Genomic DNA, 13,949 nt, shown 5'->3' with positions numbered 1-13,949 from the left:
GGAAGAAGAGCCTGTGCGTGGCTTGGACATCAAAACTCTTAGAGAATGTCTCAGTGGTATCGAAAAGCTCTGGAAACCCTGAAGGAACGTCACCCAAATCCTGCCAGGAGTAGCAAAGTGGTTCATGACGTAGAGAAAAGTGTCAAGATTTATCAAGAAATCTATGATGAAAAAACAAGAAAAACCAAACAGTCCTCCATCTACTCGTTGTTCAAGCCAGTCAGACATGCCGTCCCTGTCACACCTGCCAACCCTGCTACAGCTGGCCCTACCACATCTGCTGCCGACGGTTCTACAGCTTGCCCTTCCTCTATCTATATCCTCTTTCTTCAAACCAGTGAAACGTGCCAACTCTGCTACAGCTGGCCCTTTCACATATGCTTCCAACAATGCAGACGATGACATCTTATCCTCGTCTGCACACTCAGCAGATGATGAGTAAGGGCTAAAATCCCTATTGTCCCTTAGCCTCGGGAGGGACATCATCTGATAGAATACATGGTAATTGAAAGGTAAATAAAACATTTTCTGTTTATTTCTTTTGCGCAGTACTTTACACTTTTTTTTTTATGATGATTTTCATGTATTTTCATTTCTGTAGGAGTGACTTTTGACATGTTAGAACGCATTGTGGTAGTTGTCGTAAAACAGGGGGGTAGCATGGAGACACCTGAGTCCATTATGAAAGTGTATTTACGGTAGCACAATACACAACAAGTGTAAACCGAGCGAAACGAGAGGCAGGAGGCTTACGTGTCGCCTGAGGCGGCGGTGAGCAGGGACTGAGGGGAAGGACGTGACATCAGACAGAAAGGGAGTATGGGAAAAACAAAGGACATGCTAAGATAGCATTCCCTATTATTACATGTTATAATGGGTTCGGTATATGGTAATTTCGATTTACGGTAAGGTTTCCAGGAATGCATATGTACCGTATAACGAGAACTTACTGTACCCTCTGAGTAGCCATACACCAGGGAAGACTCACAGATAGATCTTTACTCTCCACCAAATGAAGCAGCTCATCATTGAGAGGAGGAGCCCCACAGGAATCTCCTTCCTGAGTGTACCACCTCTCCGCCCTTGAAGCCCACCTCCTGGGCAAGGCGAGCTTGGCAGAAGCTGGATTAGAGATCCCCACGGAACAGCCCAGCTGTTCCCTGCAAACCTCCAGAGCCAGAGGAGAACGAGGCAGCAAAAAGGGAGTGGGGCCAGGCCGAGAAGTCCCACAGGTGTGCTCAACCCCAGTCTGAAGAGTGGAGGCAAGAGAAGAGGGCATGGGGAGACCCATGGACTCTCTCACTGAGGTAATAAGCTAATGAAAGAAGGACGCACCCTCCCTCCTCATCCGGAGAGCCAGCCTCCCCCGAGGGAATGTCATCAAAAACTTCATCCACCTCTTCAGAAAACGAAGGCCAGCCTGTGGCAGCAGCCTGACTAACTACTGCGCCACCAGGGTCTACGCCCGCATCAACTGGCCAGGGCGGGACCTGCGAGGGCATTGACCCATGCAGCAAATCAGCATGAAGCAGGCCCATGGAAGACACACCTGCTGAGCCTGCAAAATTGCCATCACCCAGCAACCCACCAGGGAGTGGTGCTGCATGAAGTCCCATTTCTCCGCCACCAACAAAGCCCAAGGAGGAGACTGGCCCGGCGGGAGCTGGTTCCCCACAAAGCCTTGAGGCCTTATCAGAGAGAGGAGCAGTGTGTAGTCTCAATCCATCGACCCCAAGACCGGCCACGGAAGAAACAGGATCCACGGGAGCCTGCAAACCACTCAATCCTGGAGCCACACCGAGGAGCAGGGCTGCACGCAAGCTCATTCCACCGAGACCTGAAAACTCCCTGGAAGCACCTGACACAGTGGGAGTCTGTACCACACTCACTGCTGGGGCCACGCTAGGGAGCGGGGCCACACTGAACCTCACACCCCCGAAGCCAGAAAAGTCCGAGGAAGAGCCTGAAACAGCAGAGGACTGGACCCCCCTACTAGGGAGCAGGGCCGCACATATGCTAACTCCACCAAACCCCAAAAACTCCATGGAAGGGCCAGTAACAGCGGGAGAAGGCACGCCACTTGCTACCAGCGGCAGGGCAGAAAGCGGGGTTGCACGCAAACTCACTCCCCCGACCGCCAACTCTGGGGCAGAGCTTGAAACAGAGGGAGCCTGCCCCCACTCACTCTCGGAACCAAACCAGGGAGAGGTGACACACCGAGACTCGCTCCACTACTACCAGCAGCCACCACCGAAGGATCTGAGCCGCGGGGGAGACTGGGGCCCCGCTACACCCAACACCAACCTGGGGGGCGGACGCACACTTTCTCCGTCACCCGCAAACCCTGAAAACGTGGAACCAGAGGCAAGGGGCAACAAAACCTCTGACAACTGGCCAATAGAAGCCTTCATAGCAGTCAGATCAGCCTCTACAGTAATAAAGCTGCTGGCCCAAGGGGCCTCAGAAGCTGGCTCCTGCCGGCGAGAACGCTTCTCACTGGAACCGGCAGACGACTTGGCCCGCTTCTTCTCCTTAGCAGAACGCTTCTCAGCATCCTTCACATACGCTTGAAACTGGAGAAGAGAGGTGGGAACACTCACTACACCGGTCTTCGGCTGAACACATGGCAGGCCGACAAGACACACAGCAGGAATGCGGCTCTAAAACCTCGCCCGGCAACCACCTCTTGCATCCAACACAACTCCGAGCAGCCATGGCAACTCAGGGAGAAGTAGAAAAGGAAGCAGCAAAGAAGCGAGCACGAAAGAAAGGCAGGAGGAAGCGAGAAGAGGAGCAGGTGAACACCGTGCCGATCACAGAAAGGATCTGAGGTATGGTTGGCCAGATGGGCTGGTGGTTCCCGATGCGAATGTGCACGGAGGTGAAGTGGAACTTCTATAGGCACGATCTCTATATATAGAGGTGTAGGTTGATTTTCTGTGCTGAGTGTGGGAATAATGGCATATAGGCATATGTAATTACATATGGGTAATTAGTATATGTAACAACAAATTTGAATTTCAAATGACATTCAAAAACAACTTAAGTTCGAGAACCAAGGTTTCAATGTATGTTTAAAAAATTTCTTATTACCATATTTGATGGCCCATAAGAAGCACCTTTTTCACCAAAACAAAGTCTCATGAAATGACCATGCATCCTACGAGGCCAAGGTTCAATCTGTTGGTGGCAACAGACGCTCAAAACTCAAACCCTAGACATCTTCACAGATGTAAACAAAGTGATGATAGGTACTACACCACAAAAAAACTCTTTCTCTCAAAGACTGTCCTGGTGAACTAGCCTTCAACTTTGCTATCCTCCAAGAGCTAGAGCAACTGGTGCAACACTCTACTAGTATTCCAGACCATCTTGGACACATGTCCAATATTCTTGATCTTAACTCTAATCCTTCAGCTTATGCTGTTACTCGATCTTCTCCATTGGCCTCCTCTGATCACGATCTCATTTCTGCATCTTGTATTATTTCTCCAATTCCTCCTCACAATCCCTAAAAGCTGAGGTGTCTCCAGCATTTTGTCTCTGCTAGTAGGGGGAACTTGAGAAATTAAGCTGATTTTCCCTGGAATGATTACTGTTTCTATGCAGGAGACCCATCTGTGTGCTGAATGCATACCAGAAGTGATAGTGTCTGTCATGGAGACATATATTCCTCCCTCTTTTTCTAAACTTATTCCTTTAAATCCTTGGTTTAACACAGCCTGTTCTTGTGCTATACATGATAGAGAGATTGCCCACAAAGGTACTTGAACCTTCCATAACTTAAATCTCATGCACTTTATATTTCTGCCTGAAATCATGCCATGCCTGTTCTTCAACTTGCCAAACACTCCTTCAATAAATAGAAAATGTCAAAATCTTTCTAATTCCAACTTTCCTAGAAACTTCTAGCATTTGGCCAAAAAAATCTCCAATAACTTCACTTCTTTATCTTTCACTCCTTTTTCATCCTGATGGCACCACTGCTATCTCAACTGCCTCTGAAGCTGAAATTTTCACTAAAACCTTTGCTATTAATTCTATCACAGATGATTCTGGGTTTGTCCCTCCCTCTTCTCCCTCTGACTATTTCATGTCTTACATTAGTTCATTGTAATGATGTCTTACAAGCACTTGCTGGCTTAAACCCTCAGAAGGCTTATGGATCTGTTGGGGTCCCTCTTATTATTCTCAAAAACTGTGCTTCCCATGCTTGCACCTTGCCTGGCCAAACTCATTAAACTATGCCTATCAACTTCTACCTTTCCTTCTTGCTGAAAGTTTGCCTACATTCAGCCTGTTCCAAAAAATGGGCAACTGTTTCAATCCCTCAAACTACCACCCTATGGCTTTAGTCTCTTACTTGTCTAAAGGTTTTTTAATCTATCCTCAATAGGAAGATTCTCGAACATATGTCACTTCACAATCTTCTATCTGATCGTCAGTATGGCTTATGTCAAGGTTGCTCAACTGATGATCTCCTGGCATTCCTTACCGAGTCTTGGTCATCCTCTTAAAGAGATTTCAGAGAAACTTTTGCTGTCCCGTTAAAAATGCCAAAAACTTTTGATAGAGTCTGGCACAATGCTTTGATTTCATAACTGCCCTCCTATGGTTTCTATCCTTCTCTCTGCAACTTTATTTCAAGTTTCCTTTCTGACCGTTCTATTGTAGCCATGGTAGACAGCCACTGTTCTTCTCCTAAATCTACTAACAGTGGTGTTCCTCAGGATTCTGTCCTATCACCCACTCTCTTTCTATTATTCATTAATGACCTTAACCAAACTTCTTGCCATATCCACTCCTACACTAATGATACCACCCTACATCTTTCCACGTCCTTTCAGAGACAACCAAGCCTTCAGGAAGTCAACAGATCACACAGAGATGCCACAGAATGCCTGACTTCTGATCTCTCTCTAAGATTTCTGATTGGGGCAGAGATAACTTAGTAATTTTCAGTGTCTCAAAAACTCAATTCCTCCATCTATCAACTCAGCACAACCTTCCAGACAACTATCCCCTCTTCTTCAATGACACTCAACTGTCTCCCTCTTCCACACTAAATATCCTCAGTCTGTCCTTTACTCATAATCTTAACTGGAAACTTCATATCTCATCTCTTGTTAAAATAGCTTCTATGAAGTTAGGTATTCTGTAGCATCTCAACCAGTTTTTCTTGCCCCTCCAACTGCTAACTCTGTACAAGGGCCTTATCCATCCTTGTATGGAGTACTCTCTGAATGTTTTGGGGGTTCCACTCATACAGCTTTATTAGATAGGGTGGAGTCAAAAGCTTTTCTTCTCATCAACTCCCCTCCTCTGACTGACTGTCTTCAACCTCTTTCCCACCACCGAAAGGTCTTTCTATCTTTTATCATTATTTTCATGCCATCTATTCTATTGATCTTGCTAACTGCATGCCTTCCCTCCTCCTGTGGCCCCACTGCAAAAAGGTTTTCTTCTTCCTCTCATCCTTATTCTGTCAACCCTCTAATGCATGAGTTAACCAGTATTCTCAATCATTCATACCTTTCACTAGTAAGCTCTGTAACTCCCTATCTGCTTCTGTATTTCTATCTTCCTATGACTTAACTTCTTTAAAGAGAGAGAGATGTGTCAAGACATTTGTCCCAGGCTTTTGACTAATTCATTTGATCTTTTTTGAAGACTGCAATTCCAGTGGGCCTTTTTTTTTACATTTTTTTTTTTTTGCCCTTGGCAGTTCTCCCTCTTACATAAAAAAAAAAAAAAGTGGGTGGAGGAGTCAACAAGGCACATATGGGAAGAAAAACCATTGTTGCTTGACCTAGTATTCACAATGAAGCCAGAGCTCCCTCCCAACAAACAACACCTTAGTCCAATAGGAAGAAGTGATCATATGACATTAGAGTTGGAAATACAGGAGGAGGATGGGATAAGATACAGAGATGACTATAAAAAAGAAATGAAATCGTGTAAGACCAGATTGAAAAATTGAAGAAATTTTTGCTGATATTGAATGGAGAAACATTATGTATGGAAGGACAATACAAGGGAAATATGAAATATTCATACAGAAATATAATGAAGGAGTAAAGAAATATGTACCTATTTATAGTTAAGAAAAATATACTCGCTTGGTACAATGCTAGTCATAGAAGCTAAAAGGCAAAAGATAAAGCTTGGAACCAATTCATAAAACAAAGAAATGACAGTAACAAATAGCAGTATAAGGATGTGAAAAAAGAATATATTAGACTAAGGAGAGAGGAACAAAGAAACTTTGCGAAAGATGTGGTGCAAAAAAGCGAAGATGAACCCAAGCTACAATGAAGAATAAGGAAACAATAGAAAAAATAATTAAAGGGAAGACATACCAAACAAAAAAGGAAATGTGTGAAATAAAGAATGAGAGCTTCAAAACTGTGTTCACTGTAGAAGAGGATTTTACAGAACAAAATAGGACATTGCATTGTTGAGGATTGAAGGAAATCATAGTGCATGAAGAGGATATTAAAAGATTATTAGATAATTTGGATGTCAGAAAAGCAATGGGACCAGATGGTGTATCAGGCTGGGTGCTAAAAGAATGTAAAGAGCAACTGTTGGATCCTGCTTGGGAAATTATTACAATTTCATTAAATGAAGGGAGAGTTCCACTAGAATGGAAGAGAGCCAACGTAATACCAACATTTAAAGGACCAAAGGCAACTGAGCCATTAAATCATAGACTGGTGTTTCTTACAAATGTTATAGGGAAGTTGTATGAAATAGTTATCAAAGAAAAATGGGTTAACATCTGGAAGAAGAACAAGTTATATCGAACAGACAATTTGGGTTCAGGACAGGATGGCCATGTGTGTCGAACTTAGTAAGTTTCTTCTCAAGAGTAATAGAAGGACTGGAGAGCAGAGATGGATGGGTGGACATGGTAAACCTGGACATAAAAATGGCTTTTGATAAAGTCCCTCATGGCAGACTAATTTGGAAGTTAGCGAGCAAAGGATGACGGAGAGGAACTTTGTTAGATTAGAAAAGGGATTATTTGAAGGACAAAGAGATGAGGACTGTGATCAGAGATACATACTCATCTTGCGGTAAAGTAACAAGGGGAGTGCCACAAGGGTCAGTGTTAGGCCCCATTATGTTCCATATTTATGTAAATGACATCCACAATGGGGTAGACAGTTATATTAATTTGTTTGCTAATGTTGCAAAGCTGCTAAGAGTAATAAAAATCCCGGAGGACTGTTTGCTATTACAAGAAGATATAAAACATTATCTACAAGTGGAGTAATAAGTAGAAATTGGAGTTCAATGACAAGAAATGTGACGTAATGGAATGAGGAAAGAGTAAGAGAAGACCGGTATGGAACTATCTGATGGGTGAGGAACAAATAATGAAGACTAAAAAGGAAAAAGATCTGGGAGTGATTATACAGGAAAATCTGAACCCCCAAAAAAACACATTAGTAAGATATTTGGATTATCAAGTAAAATGTTGACTAATATAAGAGTGGCACTGCAATTCATGGAGAAAGATATGATGAAAAAATTATCACAAGCATGATATGTCCAAAACTGGAATATGCAGCAGTGGTATGGTCTTTGAGCTCTAAAAACTATATAAGATTAGAATGGATTCAGGAGATTGCTATAAAGATGGTGCCAAAACTAAAGGACCTAACATATGAAGAAAGGCTGAAGGAAATGGGATTGCCAACCTTACAAGATAGAAGAGAATGAGGAGACCTAATAACAATGTACAAGATAGTCAATGGCATTGAAAAGACAGACAAGGAAGACCTGGTGCTGATGACAGAAGATAGAAGGACAAGAAGACATGTAAAGAAGATTAGGATGAGGCAGTGTGTGAAGGATATTGGAAAATAGTTTTCCACATAGAACAGTGGAAAACTGGAATGCATTAAGTGATGTTGTTGCAGCACATGTGCATAACTTTAAAGAAAACTGGATAAATGGAGACATGGAGACAGGACACTATGAACCCAGCTCAAACCTTGAACAATATAACTAGGTAAATACAATTAGGTAAATACACGCACACAGGCTATGCACATACACACTTACATATTATATACAAATACACATGTTAACACATATACACACAGATACAAACACACTCATATATACATGCATACATACTAACATACAAAGAGACAGACAGACAGACAAACTGACACAGACACATAGGCAGGCATAATAAAATTTACTGATGAATAATGTTTTCTTTCAATAAAGTATATTGTATTACCTTTCTCATTTCATTCTCCAAGCAAAATATTACTCCAGTTGGTGACCATAGCCTCACCACCTCTGTCCACAGTTTTCTGTGGCTGGAAGTCATAAAATCCTGGTCTTTTCTCAACCTACACAATCAATGTTTCAGTTTAACAACTCAAACATGTCTTTCATCCTTTTCGCTTATGGAAGGAATAGTTGACTGTGATGAGTGACAAGGTGGCAGCAACTAAAAGTGGCTTGTGTGCATGCTGCCATTGGAAATAACGGTTTCTATCGCTGTCCACTGTGGTCAGAAAAATGGAGCAGTCCACCACTACTCACTGCTATTTTGTGGTCGCCACACGAAAGTAGCCAATATGTATTTGTTTCACTGTCAAACAATTCAAACATATCTTCCATCCTTTTTTGCTAAAGGAAGGAATAGTTGACTCTGTGACAGGAGTGACAAGGTGTGGTGGCACCTAAAAGTGGCTCATGTGCATGCTGCCATTGGAAATAACAGTTTCTATTGCTGTCCACTGTGTCCAGCCACAGTTGTGTGGTCAGAAAAATGGACCCACCTGCCAGTACTCACCAGTATTTTGTGGTCGCCACAAGAAAGTGGCCCACGTGTATCCATAGAAATGTGTGTGTGTTCTATTTTGAACATTTTTTTGTGGTCACGGACCACAAAAAAGTGTCTAGTGAGCACCTGGCCTAATTTCTTAAACTAAGGAGAAATATATTTAAGAGCTTACTTGGAAGGATAATCTAGTCTAGGAGGATCAGCTTTCTGAATCTTGAGTATAACACGGACAGGAGATACATCATGATTTGGTGGATCCATTTGGGCAAATTCAATTAATGATATACCCAGTGACCATACATCAGCCTGAAAAGAAAAAAAAAAAAAGAAATTGAATCAAGAAGAGGTATTACAGTAATTACAGTACGTTTCAACTAGTCAGTGGGAAACCTAACATGCAAGGTTTCACTGATAATAAATTACTACTGTGCTTGAAATATCATACAGTAGTATCTTAAATTTAAAAGTTTAACTTTAAACTACCGTATTTGATGGCATATAGGATTCATGGACATATAAGACAAACCCACATTTCAGCAGATCAAATTCAGAAAAAAAGTTTTTAGTGTATTTAAACACATACTGTTGAAAGCAATCTAGCAACACATTATACAAGCAAAAAATACAATCAATTCACAATTTCACCCAACCATAGAATCTGGCATGTGGCTTATGTTATTCTGATGAAAAGTGTAGTGAAATGATGGATGGTATACAGTAAGCCCCGCACTTGGCGAATCTCAGTTTGGCAAAATTTAAAAAAGGTAGGAAGGATGATGCAAATAATTATAGACCAATCAGTTTAACTAGTATAGTATGTAAGATACTAGAGAAAAAAAATCATTAAGGGTAGTATTTGGGAGCATTTAAATGAGAATAGATTAATTAGAGATACCCAACATGGCTTTAGATCAGGGAGGTCCTGTCTTACAAATTTGCTCGATATCTTAGAGTGGAGTTAGATGATGGAAATAGCATAGATGTTATATATCTAGATTTTAGCAAGGCGTTTGATAAGGTACCACATAGGAGGCTAGTGTACAAATTGAGACTACATGGGGATAGGGGGTAGGTTAGTTTTGATTGGATTAGTGAATGGCTTTCTGATAGGAAACAGAGAGTAGTATTAAATGGGGCAATGTCTGAGTGGAAGGAAGTGGTTAGTTGGGTACCCCAAGGATCAGTGCTAGGACCTCTTCTTTTCTTGGTGTACATTAACGATTTAGATATAGGAATTAGTAGCAAAGTATCAAAGTTTGCAGATGATACTAAGATAGCATGTGCAGTACAGGGTGAAAAGGACAATTACAGAATACAACGAGACCTGGACAGGCTGATAGCATGGGCAGACAGGTGGCAGATGGAGTTTAATTCTGAAAAGTGTCAGGTTATGCATTTAGGTAAAGACAACACAAACTTTAGCTATGAGATGGAGGGATGTTGGCTAGAGGCAGTAGAGGAGGGAAAGGATTTAGGAGTAGTGATAGACAGGACTATGAAATTTTCAAAGCAATGTTTAGAAGCAAGAAATAGGGCAAATAGGATCCTGGGTTTTATAAATAGAAATGTTAGTTATAAAAGTAAGGAAGTGGTGCGTAGCTTATATAATTCCTATGTTAGGCCCAATTTAGAGTGTTGCATACGGGCCTGGTCACCCCATTATAGGCAGGACATCAACATGTTAGAAGCAGTTCAGAGAAGAGCAACTAGGATGATACCAGCATTAAAGCACCTGGAGTATAGAGATAGATTAAAGGAATTAAACATGTTTTCATTTGAGAGATGTATAAGAGGGGATATGATAGAGTTATTTAAAATGTTCTCAGATACAAACTACACAGATGCGAGATCTTTCTTTACCTTAGAGGAGGGAAGTAGGACTAAAAAATCATGGCAGGAAGATTAGAAAGCAAGGCTGCAGGTTAGATATAAGAAAATATTTCTTTAGTCATAGGATGGTAGACTTCTGGAATGCATTGCCAGAGAGGGTTGTAAATAGCACTAGTTTGACAATGTTTAAAAACAGATTAGATAAGCACTTAAATTTATTAGATTTATAATTATGTATAGTGCTGCATGATAGTTTTTATAAGAAATTTACTATAGTTAAACAAGACATGATCCCCATGTATGGGGATCACAGATTGTAGAGGAATTCACTGCAGGACTTAGCCCTGTTAATGGGCCAAATATTTTAGAATTAGTATATAATGTATTGTGTACTTGTAAGTGTATCTTTAAGTACTGATGACGAGGTCGCTGTGCGACTGATACAGGATAACCTAGATGGGCCCTGGTGGTCCTTTGTTATCCTATTATTTATGTTATGTTATGTTATGTTATGAAATTCACTTTTGGCGGTAGGGTGGCCACAGACGACCGAGTGCACGCTTGGCGATTTGAATTCAAACTTGGCGGTCCCATGGCGGCCGGCTCCCTAGTGCCTAGGCCGCCGTGGTACAGTGGAACCATGCGTGCTTTGGGGTCCGAGGGGTCTCCAAGCGCATGGGTTCGAATCCTGTCCACGGTCCGAGTGTAGGTTGGGCTTCCTCACTCAGGGCAACGGTTTCCTAGCGGGTGGGCTTTGAGATAGGAGGTACCCCAAAAAGTATCCCCTTTAGCCCAGAAATTCCCGTGAAAAGCCCACATGGTATAAATAAAAAAAAAAAAAAAAAAAAGATCTCTCTCTAAACCTAACATAATGCAATGTGAGAGTCCCCTTCAGCCATTTCGTTTGTGCTACCTTCCATTCTGCTAGCGTGGGAACGAATTCTGGCAATTTACCATCAACATGGCCTCTACCAGCGCAACAGGTGGTACCGGTCAGGTTAAGGACAATGGTGGTGGCAGCAAGGACGAAAGTGGGCGAGGAAAACAGGTGGAAAAACGGGAGTACAGATGAGGAAAGCATCACACATCGTAAGGCAAAAGATTTTATTTTAGCTCGAAAGATGGTATTTTAGGGATCAAATGAGGGACTTTGGCAATGACGAAAGACTGATTGAGGCATTTTTTAGGCAATTTACATGGTATAAAGAACTTGTGCTTGGCGAAATTCATATTTGGCGGTAGTTTTGCCAGACTAATAAATTCGCCAATCTGTCACAGATTAATGTTTTTCAAGCTATGATTGTTTTTCAAACTCAAACTCGTGCCTACCTCTCATTCCCACCAATCTTAAGGGATTTATGGAAATCAGGGTTTATGGGTGAGGGAGCATTACATGAGGTAATGTGAATAGCAAAAGAAGTCTGGAATAAAAAAAAATCACAAATAAGAAAAAAAAAAAAACTGAAAATGTTTTGGTAGCGAGGAGGAAGGGACAGTGGGTGGACATGGCAGCCTAGTTGTGAGATAGTGTAATTGGATCTTTTTCTTCCTCCTGCTATAATGGTGAGGGTGTTGATATGTTTTGTTTTGATCAGATTCGGATGTAGAGTCGGTGGATAGCCTTTGTAACGGCCCCCTCATGTTCTTTCCTCTTTCATTGTTGTTGGTTTATTTTTTTTTTTTCCTTTTTTTCACAAACAACTTTTATTTATTTTCTTCTATTCTTTCACTATCAACTTTATGAACATGAACTTGCCATTACTTGTCACTGTCAGACGGCATTAAGTCAGTGTTTCAACCAATCAGCTGATATTTACAGACATGCACCACAGCCTCACAGCTTAGATTGCTTTCATTTTTACAATAATAAGTTTTTAAATTAATAATAATGGTAACAATAACAATACCAGCAATAAAATAATGATGCATGCAGTTAGGATAAGTAGAGGTACTGATCGTAAGCTAGGTTAGTGAGTGTCAGGGAGAAGATAAGCCTACTTCACATATTACATGTAGGGTGATTTTTAGAGCCAAAATTTTGGGAAAAAAGTGCATCCATATTATATGCCATCAAATACAGTACATTAAAATACATGAATTCATATAATTAGAAAATATAAAGCAAAGCTGTAGAGATGGATAAAACATGAGGGAGGTTTTAGAAATCAACCATTTATGTCAAACATCATCAAAAACTTTTGATGGCTAAGAAATAAAAAAAAAAAAAAAATTTCACAAGAAAAAGTGCATAACAATCAGCAAAGTAAGACACTTCCCAATGGATCAACATTTATAAAAGTTATATTAACAATCAAATCGAAGGTTGAACATACAGACAAATGCTTTAGTCTTCCGTGGTGATAATGAATCATCAGAATAACCTAGCTAATGTTTGAAATATAAATAACACTAGCAAGTATTTTCTTTGGTACTGGTTTAACAACTTCACACCAGAGCCTCAAAAAACACTCAGTAAGCATATATCAGATATGTATGCAAACAGTAACTTATCTAATTTCTCTCTCGCTCGCTCAGTCAGTCACTCAATCACTTTCTCTCTCTCTCTCTCTCTCTCTCTCTCTCTCTCTCTCTCTCTCTCTCTCTCTCTCTCTCTCTCTCTGAATCTTTCTGGATGTAGCTGCAACACACACACACACACACATATATATATATATAATTTGCTGAGGAATATTGGAGTAGCATTTCACTACATGGACAAAGAAATGATGAAGAAATTGATAAATACTATAATAAGACCCAGATTGAAATATGCAGGAGTAGTGTGGACCCCTCATAAAAAGAAACACATAAGGAAATTGAAGAGGCTACAAAAAATGGCTACAAGAATGGTCCCAGAACTTGAAGGGATGACATATGAGGAGAGACTAAAGGCTATGGATCTACCAATCTTGGAACAAAGAAGGGAGAGAGGAGACCTGATACAAGTCTATAAATTGATCAACGGAATGGACCAAGTGGATAATGAGAAACTGATCCTGAGAGAAGAATATGACACCCGAAGCACAAGATCGCATAGTAAAAAGCTGAGAAAGGGAAGATGTCTGAGAGATATTAAAAAATATAGTTTCCTGCAGAGATGTATTGAGACGTGGAACAGTTTAGAGGAAGAAGTAGTGTCTGCAACAAGTGTGCACACTTTTAAAGTAAGATTGGATAAGTGTAGATATGGAGACGGGGCCACACGAGCATAAAGCCCAGGCCTTGTAAAACTACAGCTAGGTAAATACAACTAGGTAAATACACACACACACACACACACACACACACACACACACACACACACACA

General features: G+C 41.1%; 1 protein-coding gene across 1 annotated transcript in view; it reads right to left on the bottom strand.

Moving 5' to 3' along the window:
• Nucleotides 1–13,949, bottom strand: part of LOC123514889 — a 564,015-nt gene that overhangs the window by 425,946 nt on the left and 124,120 nt on the right. The window contains exon 7 of the mRNA XM_045273148.1: nucleotides 8,985–9,118. Within this exon, the coding sequence (XP_045129083.1) occupies nucleotides 8,985–9,118 (134 nt within the window). The remainder of the gene's footprint in view (nucleotides 1–8,984; nucleotides 9,119–13,949) is intronic.

The sequence above is a fragment of the Portunus trituberculatus genome, chromosome 38 (assembly GCF_017591435.1).
Source record: "Portunus trituberculatus isolate SZX2019 chromosome 38, ASM1759143v1, whole genome shotgun sequence".
Classification (NCBI taxonomy): Eukaryota; Metazoa; Arthropoda; class Malacostraca; order Decapoda; family Portunidae; genus Portunus; species Portunus trituberculatus.
This window is presented reverse-complemented; position numbering and strand designations above follow the sequence as displayed.